Below are 15,289 nucleotides of genomic sequence, written 5' to 3'. Positions count from 1 at the left end.
ACGGGGCGGCCCGCCAAGTGGAGCAGCCGCGCCATAGCGCGCTGCTCCCACGCCCGCCGCGCCTGACGTGGCCTCTACTTGGGCCTCGACCGCCGCAGAGCCCGCTGACGAGCCAATCAGCAGCGGAGGGGAGTGGAGGAGAGCGAGACAACGGGAGGCGATGCAAGTGCTGCGACGCCGTGGAAGCGCGATCCTTGGGGGCGGCAAAGCCGGGGCGCGTTTGCGGAGTGAGTGCACCCACTCTCTACCGCCGACGCCCCGGGGCTGCCGCTGCGCAGCCGGGAGGAAGCCGTCGCTGAAGCGAAGCATGATGGGGCGACGGCGAGGGCTGATCGCAAGGAGGAGGCCATGCCGCAGGCGCAGGTGCAGCAGCAGCAGCGAGAAGACGCGCGTGGGCTGCACTCGCGGCAGAGCGGCACGCTTGCTTCTCCTCCTCCTCCACCCTCTCTCGCGCGTCGCATCCTCAGTGTCGGGCATCCGGCTGCTTCCGTCTCCTTCTCTCTCTCTGCATCTGCCGCTCTCGCTGCGCTCCCGTCGCAGCACGCCTCTCTCGCGCCGCCATTCTCGCCTCACCTCGCCGCCCCGTCTGCCTTGGCACTCTGCGCCACTCCCACCGTCGCGCCGGCGATGGCTGCTTCTGCTCTGGGCGACGCGCGCCGCGCTGCTCCTTGCTCGTCGTCGCCGCCGCCGCCGCCGCCGCCGCCGCCGCCGCCGCCGCTGCACAATGTCTTGCTCGGCGCGCACGTCGTGGCCTCGTCGTCGCGCGCCGCCGCAAAGACGCTCGTCTCGTGCGATGCCGATGCGGCATGGCCCTCCGCAGCTGGGCCGGCGCACACGCTGCACCTCCGTCTCGCGGCGCCGCTCCGCTGGCGGCAGGCGAGGCAGGTGACCCTGCAGGCGCAGGGCGGATACTGTCCGGGAAGCGTGGAGCTGTGGAGTTGCGACGAGCCGGGCGACGACGAGGAGCAGGCCGAGGAGAGCGAGGAAGAGGAGGGGGAGGAGGAGGACGTGGGCTGGCAACGAGAGTCGAATGTGGAGGCGCTGAGAGGGGAAAGGATGGCAGAGTGGCAGTTAAGCGATGAGAATGGAGGACAGACCCTGCGGTGAGTTAGACTCGAGGGGATGGAGGCATGTGAGCTGCGCAAAGGAGGTGACCGGGAGGGGATGAAGGCGTCGTGAGCCATGTCTCGCGGGCATGCTTTGCGTGCAAGCGGCAGAGCGCACAGCTACTTTGGGTGTCCAGCCGCTGCGCTCTCAGCCTAGGCTTGCCTTCCTTTCTCGCGGGGGCACACGGTCTCTCTGATGTGTTCGCCGGGCCTTGCATCTCATACTTTGCCTCCGCTCTGCTCTAGTTTTCCGTCGTCTTTGCGCGCCTGCGCCACTGCCGCACGAGCGCCAGGTTCTGCGACGCGGCACATCGCGCTGCGCTTCTCCGGCTCGAGCGATGCATGGGGCCGCGTGACGATCTACAAGCTTGGCCTGTGGGCTGTGCGCGAGGCAACGGAGCAGGCAGGGCACTCCGCGCAAGCCGAGAGGGATGGATAGGCACGATTCACTGGGATGCGGTGTCTCGGCATGGCAGCGAGCGTGGCAGGGCAAGAGAGGAGGGGCATCCACGCGAGCAGTCAGCAGAATGCGAGAGATGGAAGAGGGGCGCGGGGCGGCGAAGTGGAAAGCGACGTGTCACCGAAATAAAGGGCAGGTCAGCAAAGAAGGAGAAGTTGGAGTGTCGTAGACGGCAAAGGGGACGTGTCTATTCTGAGAGCGTGAAGATGATCGGGGCAAAGAGGGGCTCAGTCGTCTAGGAGTCGGGCACGTCGGCCGAATGAGAATGGGAGGGCAAAGCGCGAGCTGCGACGGAGCATTCGCCTCGCTTTACCCTTGTGCATCCCTTCTCGTTCTGGCCTTGCCTTCTTCTGCAGGAGGTGCGGGAGGGACTGGAGGCGGGGTAGATCACCTTGATCGCACACCGGAACCAAGCCTCCACATTCTCGACGAGTACATGACAGTTCCTCCCTCGCAGCCTGCCAAGCAAGTGCCTGTGCTGTCAGTGACTGCTCTGTGAGCGTCCACTGCGGCAAACGACAGGCTTGGGTGAGGTGGGACGGAGGAAGCAGCAGAGGGCTACGCGGGAAGAAGACAGCGCATGGCCGCTTGCGACGCCCGTTGTCGAGTCGCCACTTGACTGAGTGGCGTGCGGTGCAGCTCCCGGGGGGGAGGAGAGGCAGCGAAGAAGAGTGAGCAAGGCTCCAGGAAAGGGCAGTCTGTCTGTGTGCCAAGCGACGGGGGAAGCAGCAGAAGGGCCACACGCGAAGCCCGCAAGCAACGCCCGCACCGCCCGCCCCGCAGCCGCAGCCTTGCGGTGGGAGGAGAGCAAACGAGGAGAAGCGGGAGAGAGCATGGGCGCATGAGGGCTCATCCCCTCGTGGCCGCACTGGGCATGGCAACGCGACGCTGGCGACACTGCGTGTGCCTGCTCGGCCTGCAGCTGTGGCTTTGCCGCTGCGCTGGGTGCTGCTGCTGGCGACTGCCTGCGCTTCTTGCTGGCTACCCTCCGACCTCTGCATCTGGCAGCAACACGCGACGGCGGGGACGCAGGAAGCAGCAGCGGCAGCAACGGCTGCGGAGCCGCACGGCGGCGAGAGGGGGGGGGGGGGATTGGCGCTGATTGCTCCGGGCACGCGCTGCCGGCTGGTGCTGGCCAAGGTCGGGTGCCGCACCTGATGGATGCTGCGGCTGCGGCTACGGCAGCCACGGCGAAGAGCGGCACGGCGCTCCGAGGATCGACGGCTCAGGCCAGCGCGGAGCCGCAGCCCGGCGCTGGAGACGGCAGAGGCAGCGGGCGCCGTGCGGCAGCGGCGCAGACGGGGCGGGCAAGCGAAGGTACGAGGAGCGCACTCTTACTGCGAGCACGAGCCACAACGGCAACGCACAAACAGCGTCAGGCAGCATCAGCGCAGCCGGCCGCCATCCGCATCCGCATGGCAAGCACACATGCGCGCTGCGGCATGACACGCCTCAGCATCACCATGCGGAGGCGGGGGAGAAGAGAGAGCAAGAAAGGGAGCGCGTGCTTGAAAGTCGGGCGGCGCGACGGGCACATGTCTTCTCTCCATGTCTCTGCTGCTGCGGCGCGGGAGTACCGCGGGGGGAGCCAGCACCAGGCATTGCTGTGCGACGACGCTGCGGATGCCGTCAGAGGCGCAAACAAGACGTGGGGGCGCGGGGCGCAGGCGACGTGCAGACCCGCGAGGTGCGAGTTGCCAGAGCGCAGGCCGAGGGCAGCCTTGAGCATGGCAAGGTCGCTGCTGGTGCTGCTCTCGACTATCTTACTCAGGGCAGCGGAGTCGAGGCGGAGTGTGGCTGAGCGTCGCTGCTGCCTTTGAGCTCTCTTGCCGCCGTGCCGCCCTCTGCTGTGCCGGCTTTCGCCCCTGTTGCGCGGTCTCGCTCTCGCATGTCGCCGAGCGCGCTTCGAGGCCGTGTGCCCGCGTCCTCGGCGGCGGCATCGGTGGGCGGCGGGCGGCGCGGGGTAAACGGGCGCAAGGCAGCGCTCTCGTGACGTGCAGCCAGGCACCGCGCCGCCGCGCGCGGCGCGCTGCACTTGAGCTCTCTGCCCCGCGTTCCGACGCCGACGTCGGCGGCGCACCGGCACCGCTTGCACTGCCCCGATGTTGGCGACGCACCACCACCACCACCACCACCACCACCACCACCTCGCTCTGCCCCGCCCCGCCATGGCGCTGCACGCCTCGCCCTCGCTCGACGCCGCGCTCATCCACTCCGCCGGCGCCGCCGCCGCGCCCGGCAGTTCGCAGTCCTCCTCGTCCTCCTCGTCGCGCACCGCCGCGCCGCATGCCGCCGCCGACGCATTCACCACGCACGGCGCCGCCGAGGCGTTTGGCCTGCCGGCCATGCCCGTGCCGTACGAGGGTCAGTCGGCGCGCCGCGCGCCTGGCCTCTTCGTGGCGCCGGCAGCAGCAGCTCATCGCCTCGCACAGACTTTCACTTCTCGCTCGACCTGCCACACGACCTGCAGCACACCGACTTGCGCATGCTGCAGCACGACGGCGAGTTCCAGGGCCTGCTGGCGTCGCTCGGCGGCGGCGGCGGCGCGGCGAGCTCGAGCAGCCACCCTGCCGGCGATGCCCATCCGGCGCACGATCCGCTCGGCATCTTCTCTGCCAGCAGCAGCAGCGCAGCGACACTCGCCGCGCGCCCATTCAGCAGCGACGAGCCCATGTCGTACGCACTCTCTCGCGCCGCCTCGACGCAAGGCAGCAGCGTCGGCGGCGGCACAGGGGGCGCAGGCGTCTCGTCGCCCGGCCCGTCTTCCTCGCTCTTCGCCTCGTCTGCGTTCTTCTCCCTCGCGCCGACTCCTCCTCCGCTCCCTTCTCAAGCGCCGCTCTTCTCCTTCGACGACCTCCTCTCTCGCTCCGATCCCGCCCTCGCTCCGTCTCCCTCTGGCTTCAGCGCCGTCGGCATCGGCGGCGTGCACGATGTTGCGTCGCATCACGGCGCCGCCGCTGGCGCCTCCAGCTCCCTCTTCGACGCCAACGAAGCGACGTTTCTCTCCAACTTTCTCGAAAACTTCGAGTCTTCCTGGGACTTCAACCCGGCGCTGCCGTCCAACATGCCTTCCTTTGCAGACGCCACGGCCGCCGCTGCTGCGGCACTCTCGCCCACTGGCAAGCAGCGCACGAGGGGCGAAGAACGCGGCGAAGAGGCGTGGGAGAAGGGCAGGAAACGCAGCGGCAATGTGGGAGGCGGCGGCGGCGGCGGCGAGATGCAGGTCGATGAGGAGGAGCAGCGTACGCCAAAGGGTGAGCGCAAAAAGGCCGGCAAGAAGGCAGCATCGCGCGGCAAGAAGGGCGTGGCGGCGCAGCAAGCCACGGTGGAGGAGAAGGAGGACTCGGACGACTCGGAGCGAGGAGGCAGTACTCCGCACGCCGACGTCTCCTCTCATTCCTCCGCCGCCGCCGCCGCCGCCGCCGCTGCTGCTGCAACAGAAGCACTCGCAGCAGAAGAAGCAGCTGCCGCCGCCAAGCGTGAGCTGCTCTCCGAGGGCGAGAAGCGCGCCAACCACATTCTCTCCGAGCAACGGCGGCGCAACCACATCCGCGAGAGCTTCAAGGATCTCGTCGTGCTGCTCGAGGCTGGCCGAGCCTTTGGCGCGCGCGGCCTGGGCCTGGCGAGCGGCGCAGGCACGGGCATCGAAGACGAGGGCCTCGACGATCGCAGCGAAGAAGACGTGCGCCCGAGCGAGGACGACGAAGTGAGCAGGGCAAAGCGGAAAAAGGCACGGGCGAGGAGAACGCAGCCGGGCAGAGGCAGAGGCAAAGGAAGAGGCAGAGGCGGCAGTGCAGGCGGCGGCGCGGGCAGCAAAAGCGCCGTCCTCTTCCAGGCCGTCGATCTGCTCAAGTGGATCGAGGGCAAGAATGCGGAGCTGGAGCGCACGATTGAGCAACTGGAGGAAGCCGTCGCTGCGTAATAAATCTCTCTCGCTCCCGAAGTCGCAAGAGGCCTCGAGGGCCGCAGCCATTCGCCAAGCTTCGTGACTGGGGCGCACGACATGGGCCCGCCATTCCAGCGTTCCGACGATCTCTCATATATACCTCGCCTCACCGGCTCCTCCTCGCGCCGCCCTCACATACCCTCCATGCAGGGCCCGTGGCAATTCACAAATGTGCAGCTTGTCGCTAGGACGGTGCCTGTGCAACGCCAAGCCTGATGCGAGTGTATAGCAATGCAGGGGATGAGAGCAGGACGAGACAGTACAAGAGATGGAGCACGAGGGGGGATTGCGGCGCCTCTCGCTGCCGCCGCCGACGCTGCGGCGCGCTCGAGGCGCTCGTGAGGATCGGCGACTGCCGCTGCAGGCGCCTGTGCCGGGCCGGCGCTCAGTGGCCCGGGCCGGACTTGATCTGCTTGGCCTCCTCCTGGCGCACCTTGGGCTGCCCGACGACGTAGGCGCCCTGCTTGAACTTGACCATCTGCTCGCGCGTCGGGATGGGGGTGCCGCCGATGCCGAGGCCCTGGCGGATGCGCGTGAGGATGCCGCCGGGCGCGCGGATGCCCTTGTACACAAAGTCGTTGTACATCGGCATCGCCGAGCGCAGCCAGAACATCGTTTGGACTGCGCAGCGCGTCAGTGGCGAGCCGAGAGGGCGCGTGAACGGCACTCACAGCTCGGGTAGACGGCAGCCACGCGGCCCGAGTCGGGGTCGACGTACCACGAGCCGCTGCGCGAAGGTCAGCACCCGTCGCAGGCCCGAGTCGCACTGCACGCACCAGTTGAACGAGTAGACCATGTTCTGGCTCGTCGACTGGATCCACACCTGCTCCTCGATCTCCTTCTGCCGCGTGATGTTGACGGACGGGCTGCGGCGCGCGCCGGGCGCCTTGGAGTCGAAGACCGTCGGGCGCGGCGCCTTGAGGATGGGCGCCATGACGCGGATGGCGAAGCGCGTGACGCACTCGGCAGTGAAGATGTACGAGAAGTGCCCGGTGCCCGTGTTGGGACCCATGCAGAGGAAGAGGTTGGGGAACTCGCTCATCATCGAGCCGCGGTACACCTGCGGGCCGCCGTTCGCCTTCCAGTAGCTCTGCACGTCGTGCCCGTTGCGGCCGTAGATCTGCGAGTGGCGTGAGCAAGCAGTCAAGCACGGCCAGCGCAGCACGCACCTTCATCGGGAAGCCCATCTCGGTGATGTTGAAGCCGTTGGCCATGACGATGACGTCGGCCGGCAGCTCGCGGCCGTCCTACATGGGTTGTCAGCCACTGCGACGAGCATGGCGGGCATCACGGCGCACCTTGCAGATGACGCTCTTCTCCTTGATCTCGACCAGTGCCGAGCGCTCCAGCTCGACATTGTCACGGCGCAGCGCCGGCAGGTAGTCCGTGTCGAAGACGCGGCTGCGCAGGACGTCAGCAAGAGGCGCGCTCGCCTCACACATGCCGCACGCACCGCTTGCAGCCAGGCTGCAGCTCGCCGTCCTTGGGCACGAGGACGTCGTGGTACTTGGGCGGCGCCGTCTTCTTGATGTACGCGATGCAGTCGGCGGCGAACTTGTTGCGGTAGAGTGTGCCGAGGCGGTGCTTGAACATCATGAGCATCGAGAGCTCGAGCACGGTGAAGATGACGGCGCGCTGCAGGTACACAAAGCCGGGCACGTAGCGCACCAACCAGCGCCACAGACGGAAGTCGACGGGGTTCGCCGGGCGCTGCGCGTACCAGTGCTTGGAGCGCACAAACTGCGTCACCGACTTGGCCTCCTTGGCGATGATGGGCACAAACTGCGTCGCCGAGCAGCCGTTGCCCGCGACGATGACGTGCTTGCCCTTCATCTCCGTGCTGTGGTCCCAGCGCGCGCTGTGGAAGAGCGGACCCTGGAACTTCTCGTGGCCATCGATCGTGCACGGGTTCGCTGCAGGGGGGGGGGGGGTTAGAGGTGCGTTCTGCGTTGCGGTGCATCGCTCTGCATCAACACAGCCATTCCCCCCACTCACGCTGCGACAGGCCACCGACGCCGCTGACGAGCACCTTGCACACCCAGTGCTTGTCCTCGTTGCCGCGCGTCGTCTCGCCGCGCGCGGGGCGCGTGTAGACGTGCCAGAGGCCCAGCGCCTCGTCCCAGTGCGCCGACGAGACCTCCGTGGAGCAGTGCGTCTTGCGCGTCAGGTCGTACTTGTCCGCCACGTCCTGCAGGTACGTCTGGATCTCGTCCTGCAGTGCAAAGAACGTCGTCCAGTCCTTGCGCTGCTCAAAGGAGAACGAGTAGAGCGGGATCGGCTGGGGAGAGGGGTGAGCCTGGAGGCGCAGCAGCGGAGCGCCGCGCGACGCACGATGTCGCAGCCTGCTCCGGGGCTGTGCCGGGCGTCAGCACTGCGCCGTGTGGCTGGCGTCGCCGCCGCTCACTATGTGTTGCTCCACCACGTGCCGCCGATGCCGGCCTCGCGCTCGCTGCGGCGGGAGTCAGCGCTGGCGCACCGACGGCGCGCGCGCGGCACACGCACAAGATGCGCACGTCGGTCTCGCCGAGCATGGAGCGCAGCTGGCAGCCCATCGCCAGGCCGGTGACGCCGGCTGCAGGCGCCGTCAGCACACGCCCGCCGGTCAGCGCGGCCACGGCGACGCACCGCCGATGATGAGGACATTGTGGTACTCGGGCGCCTGCTTGACGGGCGCGGGGTGCGGGACAGACATGGCGGGCGTGGAGATGGGGGTGGTGGTGAGGAGCAGCGCTGCGAGTGCCGCGAAGTCGGTGCTGCTGCTGTCCGGCAGCGCAAACGTCGACGTCGAGGCGCCTCCGCTGGCTGCTGAGCCGGCAGCGGGGCGGAAGACGGAGCAGCGCACGCTGACGCACCAGGCACGGCGCTGCGAGACAGGCGGCACGGCGGCAGTGTCGGCGCACGAGCAACGCGCAGCATCCGCCGCTCTCGTGATACGCCCGGCGCATCCGGCTTCGCACTCACGCGCGCTGCCAAAGGCGGGGAAGCGGCCGCGGAGGTGGAGACTCGTCGGCTGCCTGCACGCCCGCAGCCGCAGCTCCTCCATCTCGCAGCTGCAGCGCATGCTTCTTGCTCGGCAGCGCTCGCAGCCGATCTCGCACCGACGCCGACCTCAGGGCGCAGCATGCAGCAGCAGCGCTCAGCGCAAAGAAGCAGCAGCAGGCAATCCCCGCCTTTATGCTTGGCTTGCGACGCACCGCGCCGGCGGGAGGCGGCCATCTCGTGCCTGCTTGACACATCCGCCGTCATGCGTCGAGCGCGTCGTCGACGACACACGACATTTTCTCTTCCGCAGCGCAGCGCGTGCTCGCCACGTCTGCCTGGAATGCTGCCGTCTGGCTGGGCGCGGGGCCCCGCCCAGCTGCACAGCGCAGCGGCATCCATCCTGCACCTGCATCTGCCACGGCTCGTGGTGCGCAGGCAGCCAAGTCGAGTGCAGGAATGTCGGCGAGCTCGGGTCTCGGACGACGAGCTGCGTCCACTTCGGCACTCGGGTCTGCCGTCCCCTCCACCCCACTCGATTTCCTTACGCCACCCTTGCGAATGGCAAGCAAATCGTTTGATGTTTGCTGGACCCTCATCGGGCATGCAATCGCAGAGCGAGCAGGCGCACAGGCCCGTCTCGTAGCGGCTCGTGCGCGCTGGGAAAGAGCGGCAACGGCGGGGCGTCTGGCGGCAGCGCGGGCTCTTGCAGCGTCTGCGGCTGCACATCCAGCTGTGCCTCGGCCAGCGCAGCGAGGAAGCGTTGGTACGTCGAGGCGTTGCGCTCCGTGACGGCGACGAGCGCATAGGCATGCTCGGCACCCAGCTCGAGGGCCCGACGCAGCGTGTGGGCCAGCGGCGCGATGAGCGACGGGTCAAAGACGACGTCTGCGGCGAGGACTACGTCTGCGTGAGCTGCACGCAGCAGCTCCTCGTCGACGTCGCACCAGTCCAGTGCGCCGACTTGTGCTGCTGCCCCGTTGAGCGCCACGGTGGAGCGCAGGCGGTCCAGCACGGGCCCTTCGAGATCGGTCAGCGTGACGTGTGCAGGGCAGAGCCTGGCGGCTATGGCGCCGAGCAAGCCGGCGCCGGCGCCGAGCTCGAGAATGCGCGCGTCTGTGGGCGGCGGGCGTGCTAGGAAGTGCGCTCCAAGACGCAGGCTTGGGGGACGGGTGAGCCTCCAGCGGGCCACCTGACAGCTTCGCAAAACGCACCTGGCTTCCCATGTGCGCAGCCCAGTGGTGCCCTGCGCAATCGTCGTGCCGTCTTCGACGAGCCGCACACACTCCCAGCCATGCATCAGAGAGCCCGCGTGGCCTGCGCCCTCTGATGCGGCAGCGGTGCGCCCGCCGAGCAGGGAGCGAGGGAAGTAGTAGGCGCGCGTCTGGGGCGGGGGCACCGTGGCCGCGAGGCTGCACTGGCTCAGCGAGCGGGCATATGGCCGAGCACCACAGCACAGCTTACCTGCTTCCTGAAGCACCGCTCAGGAGCTCTGCGTACACCTCGAGCAGGCTGCCGTCGACCTGGGCGAGAGTCAGCTGCTGCGCGAGCCTGATGCCCGAGGCGCTCCCCTCGGCCTCGGCGCTCACCTCGGCCTCGTGGCCGCGCGCCTCAGCATCGCGCACCGCCTCCTCAAGCCTGGCAATGAGGCCCTTTGCCAGCGCCCGTGCGTACGTCTGGCCCTCGGGGCGCGCCAGAGCGAGGTCGGCGACGAGGTGCCGCTGCGCGCCGAGCAGGGCCTCGTGCGGCGGCCAGCGGAACGCCGGCGAGCGCGGCGGCACGGCGGCGCCGCTCTGGAGCAGCAGCTGCTGGCGCGCAGCTCGCACGCCGGCGGTGCTTGACGAGGCGTGGTCCATGCAGCTTGATGTGCTTGTGGTGCGCTGGCAAGCTGCGAGCGCGCGCGTCCTGCGAGCGCGCGGCGCGTCCCGAGGACAAGACGAAGCCGCACCACGTGGGAGCAGCAGCGCTCGCCCGCATCTGCAGGAGCCGTGCAGCGGTCAGCTCTGAATTGTGATGTGTACGAGCGCCGTCGCGACAGGCTAGGGTGCAGCGCGGGGCGTGCGGCATCGCGCGAAAGCGGCCCGTGAGCAGCATGCGCGCGCCGGTGACGAGCGGCTCGCGATCTCGCCCAAAGAGCCGCGGCGCCGCTGCGCAGTGCCGCGGCTTTGCGCGCGTCTCACGCTCGCCGGCACTCGGCGAGGCGCACGAACCTTCTCGGGCGTCCGGGCCGGGGATAGCACGGCGCTGCGCTGTCGGCCGCAAGCTCTTGCTCCTGCAGTGCGCTCCGTGCTTGCGATGGGAGCGGGACAGCGGTGGGAACCTCGAGAAGCTGCAGCTGCTGGGTGCTGCGGTGTGCGCGCCGGCGCGGCCCCGTGCGACGCCGACCCGGGCGAGGCGAGGTGGAGGCGGCGGCACTCAAATAGCCACGCCTCCTCAGCCCTTCGCTGCCTCACACCACCACCGCACATCCCCACCCCACACCACACCATGGCCACCAAGGCCCGCGCCCACGTCATCGCCCGCGCCGGCTCGCTTGCGCAGACGCTCGAGCAGCGCGACGTCGAGCTGCCCGCGCTCGGTGCCGACGAGGTGCGCGTGCGTGTCGCCTACGCCGCGCTGAACCCCGTCGACTAGTGAGTGGCAGCCGCGTGGGCAGGGCGCTGGCCAGCCGCGGCGAGGTCGGCTGCAGCGTACGCTGCCGTGGCTGTCCCGTCTCTCGGCAGCTCACCCACGCACTCCCGGCCGCAGCAAGATTGCGGCGCTGCTGCCCGGCTTCCTGCAGAAGCTGCCGCGCGTGCCGGCGTCCGACTTCTCCGGCACCGTCGACGCTGTCGGGGCGTCCATCGACTCGCTCAAGCCCGGCACGCGCGTGTACGGCTTCGTGCCCGCCGAGGACCTGGCGCGCGGCAAGAACGGCGCGCTGGCGACGTTTGTCAACGTGCCGCGCAAGTTTGTGCTGCCCGCGCCGGCGCACCTCAGCGACGAGGAGCTCGGCGGCGTGACGCTCGTCGGCCTCACCGCCCTCACGCTCGCCGCCACGCTCAGGCAGGGCGACCGCGTGCTCATCGTCGGCGGCAGCACGGCCGTCGGCCTGCTCGCGGCCGACGTGGCGCGCGCAAAGGGCGCCTCGCTCATCGTCGCCAGCGCCAGCGGCGCCAAGGCCAAGTTCATCAAGGAGCGCGGCGTCGACGAGACGATTGACTGTGAGTGGCGCAGCGTCCAGCGCTCACAGCTGCACTGACGCATGCGCAGACCGCGAGGTCGACGTCGCCGGCGAGCTGGCGCTGCGCTACAAGAACGAGCCGTTCGACGTCGCGTGGGACTGCATCGGCGACGCATCGATCCACGCCAAGAGCCCCGCGTACCTGGTGCGTGCCCTCTTCTTCGCATCGCCGAGCACCGCTCAATGCGCGCCCCTTGCAGAAGCCAGACGGCGAGTACCGCACCGTCGGCGCGACGGGCATCGTGCCGGAGACGGGCATCTTCAGCACCAAGGTGCTCGGCCTTGTCGGCTTCCAGCTCAAGGCTCGCGTGCTGCCCTCGGTGAGTGGGGCTGTGCCTCGCGCGACGCAGGCGATGCTGACATGTGGCGGCGCAGTTCCTGGGCGGCATTCCGCGCAAATTCTCGATGCTGCACCTCGACAAGACGCTCTTCCCCGAACTGCAGCGCCTCGTCGACTCAGGTGCGTTGTTCGGTCGCGGCTGCCCAGCACAGCAACTGACGCGCCGCACAGGCAAGATCCGCCCAGTCGTCGACCGCACGTTCGCCTTCGACGAGGCGCGCGACGCGTACGCCTACCTCATCGACGGCCGCGCCCTGGGCAAGGTCAACGTCGCTGCGGCGCGCAGCTGAGCCCAGCGTCCAACCAACTGCCCCATGCTCCGCCGTGCTTGGCACCTATATCCCGCCGGGCTCACAATGCATTGTCTATTCCCGCCCTGCCTTCTCGACTGCCTCGCGCAGCCTGCCAACGAGCAGCGCCGCCCGCTCCGCGTTGCAGCCCATCTCGCCCGAGTACTGCTTTGGCAGCTTCTCGAGCAGCGCAGCGTCCGACTTGCCCCGGTCCGGCCCGAGGAAGCGCAGCTTGGCGGGCGTGCCCGAGAAGTGAAAGACGAGGCGCCCCTGCGGCGCGTCTGCGCGCAGTGCAGCCGTGCGCGCGGCTGAGGACACGTAGATGCTGAGGGCGAAGAGAGGCGTGGGCGACGGCGACGGGATGCGCGCCAGGTCCATGCCAGACAGAGCGCATAGCAGCGCCAGGGTGTCGCCGTCGTCGGAGCCGGCGGGCTGTGGTTGCGCCTCGGCGAGCTGCGCCGCCGCAAAGCGCTCCTCGAGGGGCGGCGGCGACGGCGAGAGGACGAGGTCGGTGTGGCGCATCTTGCGCTGCCCCTCGGCCGCGGTGCGTGCTCGCCGCGGCGGCAGCCCCTCTGCGTCGCTCTCGTCGCCGGCGGCGGCGGGCGGCGCGCTGCCGCCGCCGCCGGGCACGGCGCGGTTGTGGGCGTGCAGGCGGGCGGCGGGTGACGTCGTGTCTGCGGCCTGTGCAGGCAGCCTCAGCGCAACGCACATGGGGGCCCTCAGCAGCAGCAGCAGGACGCACGCGGATCTCGTCCCACACCTTGCGCTTGTCGAAGCTGCGCAGGCCCGCGTCAAAGTCAAAGTCGTCGGCGTACTCGTCGGCGACGGGCGCGGCACGGCCCTGCAGCGCCGGCGCGGCGGACGAGGCGGCGGCCGCCTTCTTGTTGCCCGTGGGCAGCGCGGGCAGCGAGGACGCGGCCGGCGCCGCCGCCTTCTTGGCCTTCTTCTTCTTGCCCGGCGGCTGCGGCTGCGGCGGCTGAGCTGCGGCCGGCGCGGCCTCGGGCGCCAGCTCGAGGGCGGCAATGCGGGCGCGCGGCACGACGACGGGCGCGCCGCCGGACGCCGGCTCGACGGTGAGTGCGCCGGCGGCGGCGTCGATGGCGCGGATGTGGCCGACGAGCGGCGCGCCGTCGGCGAGGGTGAGTGCGACGCGCAGGTGGAGATACGAGGCCATGGCTGCGGTGGTGGAGTGGAGGCGAGAGACGCAAGCGCGGCGGGCGGTCAGGCCGGCTGCCGGCTGCTGGTGTGCAGTGTGTGCCCGCCGCGCGCGGCACGTGCGGCCGAGCAACGCCGCGCCGCCGCGCGCGCCAACCTCCACCTGGCCTTCCCCTCGCTGACGCGCACGCAGCGAGCGGCGTCTCTCTGTGTCTGCGCAGCATCTTGTGCGCCGCACCAGCGAATGCTGAGCAAGCTGCAATGCAGAGCGAGCAGAGGTGCCGAAGCGCAACACGATCGAGTGACGGCGCCGTGCGTTGCCTCAAGCGGCGCTCGGCGTCTTGCGTCGCAGGGTGCAGCCCGTGCCGCGCTGCTGACAAGTCTGAGTCGCGCCGCCGCCGCCGCCCGGCCTCACTCCTTCCTTCCCACCACGACAAGCACAAGCACAGGCACAAGCACAAGCACACGCACTTGGAACTCTTCTACTTCGCACTTGACCCTTCGCACTTGGCACTTCGCACCATGTCGCTCGCCGTGATCCTCGGCTCGTCGCGCGGCCTCGGCCTGGCGCTCGCGCGCGCGCATCTGGCCACGTCGGCGCTCGACGTCGTGTGTGCGAGCCGCACGCCGGACGCGGCGCGCGAGGCGATCCTGCAGGGCATGGACGACGGCGCGGCGCGGCGCCTGACGACGCTGGCGGTCGACGTGACGGACGAGCGCAGCATTGAAGAGGCGGCAAAGCAGTGCCGCGAGATGGGCGAGCTGCGCAGCTTGTGGAACGTCGCGGGCGTGGTGAGTGCAGCGCACGGCGCATGGCTGGGCGATGCAGCGCATGGCGCATGGGGCTGCCGCATGAGGGCAATGCAGTGCAGGGCGCATGGGTGCGCCGAAGATGTCGCGCCTGCGCCGAGTGCGCCGCAGATGTCGCGTCTGAACCCACTCCTGCCACCCCCGCAGCTCACCGTCGAAAAGGCACTGCAGCACGTCGAGTACGAGGAGATGCTGCGCCAGTTCAAGTGAGTGGCCGAGTGGGCGTGCCGATCCGGTGGTGCCCGATGTGGCCGCCGCCGGTGGCGCCGCGCAAAGTGGGCGAGTGATGCGGCAAGTGATGCCGTCGGGGTGAGCGGCAAAGATGGCGCGATGAATGACGCAGATGCAGGTTCTATCGCTCGGCGAAGCATGCCGCAGGGGAGGGGGATTGCAGGTGTTGACGTTCGGCGAAACATGGCGCGAGAGAAAGGGGGGGGGAGGCTCGAGAGAATGGGGAGAGGGGGCTGGCGCTCGCAAGGGATGGTCATTGGAGAATGCGCTCTGCAAAGCAAGATGCTCTGCGAGCTTGGCGTTCTGCAAGGGCCAGCGCTCTGCAAGCGTCGTGCGCTGCGCCAGTGCTCTCCGCTGCGCCAGTGTTGGCCTGGCTCTGCCGATGTTGGCGCTTCCGGCCGTGGCGATGCTTGCCACTCTCGCCCTGCAAGCGTTGGTCTGCTCTGCTAGGGCTCACCATTACCGTGCTGGCCTCGCTCTTGCTCTGCCCAGTCTGACCTGCTTTCTATTACTTGCCAGGATCAACACGTTTGGCCCGCTGCTCGCCTACAAGCACTTTGCGCCGCTGCTGCCGCGGCGCCTGCCCGAGCCCAAGCCCGGCACCGAAGACGCGGGCGCCGCGGTGGCGCCGCGCGGGCTGTGCGTGCTGGCGTCGCTGAGTGCGCGCGTGGGCAGCACGGGCGACAACCGCAAGGGCGGGTGAGTCGAGGGTGGGGTGACGTACGGCAGAAAGGGCGACGCTCGGGGGG

General features: G+C 69.3%; 7 protein-coding genes across 7 annotated transcripts in view; 4 read left to right on the top strand and 3 right to left on the bottom strand.

Annotated features, from left to right (window-relative positions):
* The first annotated feature begins 117 nt into the window (after positions 1–117).
* On the top strand, positions 118–1,278 carry FA09DRAFT_247291 (hypothetical protein). The gene has a single exon (XM_025739671.1). The coding sequence runs from the start codon at positions 349–351 to the stop codon at positions 1,105–1,107; it is 759 nt and encodes a 252-aa protein (XP_025598940.1). The 5' UTR covers positions 118–348; the 3' UTR covers positions 1,108–1,278.
* A 2,407-nt stretch (positions 1,279–3,685) lies between these two features.
* On the top strand, positions 3,686–5,730 carry FA09DRAFT_329176 (hypothetical protein). Its single transcript, XM_025742063.1, has 2 exons — positions 3,686–3,930; positions 3,999–5,730. The coding sequence occupies exons 1-2, from the start codon at positions 3,735–3,737 to the stop codon at positions 5,486–5,488; spliced, it is 1,686 nt and encodes a 561-aa protein (XP_025598939.1). The 5' UTR covers positions 3,686–3,734; the 3' UTR covers positions 5,489–5,730.
* A 167-nt stretch (positions 5,731–5,897) lies between these two features.
* FA09DRAFT_333936 (FAD/NAD(P)-binding domain-containing protein) lies at positions 5,898–8,204 on the bottom strand (the record flags this gene model as incomplete). Its single annotated transcript, XM_025743709.1, has 11 exons — positions 5,898–6,133; positions 6,184–6,239; positions 6,289–6,632; positions 6,682–6,759; positions 6,811–6,913; positions 6,966–7,425; positions 7,508–7,790; positions 7,844–7,865; positions 7,917–7,961; positions 8,015–8,084; positions 8,138–8,204. The coding sequence occupies 11 exons, from the start codon at positions 8,202–8,204 to the stop codon at positions 5,898–5,900; spliced, it is 1,764 nt and encodes a 587-aa protein (XP_025598938.1).
* A 1,318-nt stretch (positions 8,205–9,522) lies between these two features.
* Positions 9,523–10,567, bottom strand: FA09DRAFT_329173 (hypothetical protein). Its single transcript, XM_025742062.1, has one exon. It carries the CDS (start codon positions 10,345–10,347, stop codon positions 9,952–9,954), a length of 396 nt encoding a protein of 131 aa, XP_025598937.1. The 5' UTR covers positions 10,348–10,567; the 3' UTR covers positions 9,523–9,951.
* A 221-nt stretch (positions 10,568–10,788) lies between these two features.
* Positions 10,789–12,346, top strand: FA09DRAFT_359842 (GroES-like protein; the record flags this gene model as incomplete). Its single annotated transcript, XM_025745170.1, has 6 exons — positions 10,789–11,124; positions 11,240–11,694; positions 11,744–11,859; positions 11,915–12,034; positions 12,090–12,174; positions 12,226–12,346. The coding sequence occupies exons 1-6, from the start codon at positions 10,979–10,981 to the stop codon at positions 12,342–12,344; spliced, it is 1,041 nt and encodes a 346-aa protein (XP_025598936.1). The 5' UTR covers positions 10,789–10,978.
* Positions 12,347–12,419: 73 nt separating this feature from the next.
* FA09DRAFT_337961 (hypothetical protein) lies at positions 12,420–13,518 on the bottom strand (the record flags this gene model as incomplete). Its single annotated transcript, XM_025744047.1, has 2 exons — positions 12,420–13,025; positions 13,087–13,518. 2 exons carry the CDS (start codon positions 13,516–13,518, stop codon positions 12,420–12,422), a joined length of 1,038 nt encoding a protein of 345 aa, XP_025598935.1.
* Positions 13,519–13,736: 218 nt separating this feature from the next.
* Positions 13,737–15,289, top strand: part of FA09DRAFT_329170 (hypothetical protein) — a 2,349-nt gene continuing 796 nt past the window's right edge. The window contains exons 1-2 of the mRNA XM_025742061.1: positions 13,737–14,515; positions 15,060–15,242. Of these exons, the coding sequence (XP_025598934.1) occupies positions 13,761–14,515; positions 15,060–15,242 (938 nt within the window). The 5' untranslated portion in view covers positions 13,737–13,760. The remainder of the gene's footprint in view (positions 14,516–15,059; positions 15,243–15,289) is intronic.

This window comes from Tilletiopsis washingtonensis (assembly GCF_003144115.1).
Source record: "Tilletiopsis washingtonensis strain MCA 4186 unplaced genomic scaffold FA09scaffold_8, whole genome shotgun sequence".
Classification (NCBI taxonomy): domain Eukaryota; kingdom Fungi; phylum Basidiomycota; class Exobasidiomycetes; order Entylomatales; genus Tilletiopsis; species Tilletiopsis washingtonensis.
The sequence above is the reverse complement of the archived record's forward strand: the minus strand, read 5'-3'. Positions and strand labels throughout refer to the sequence as shown.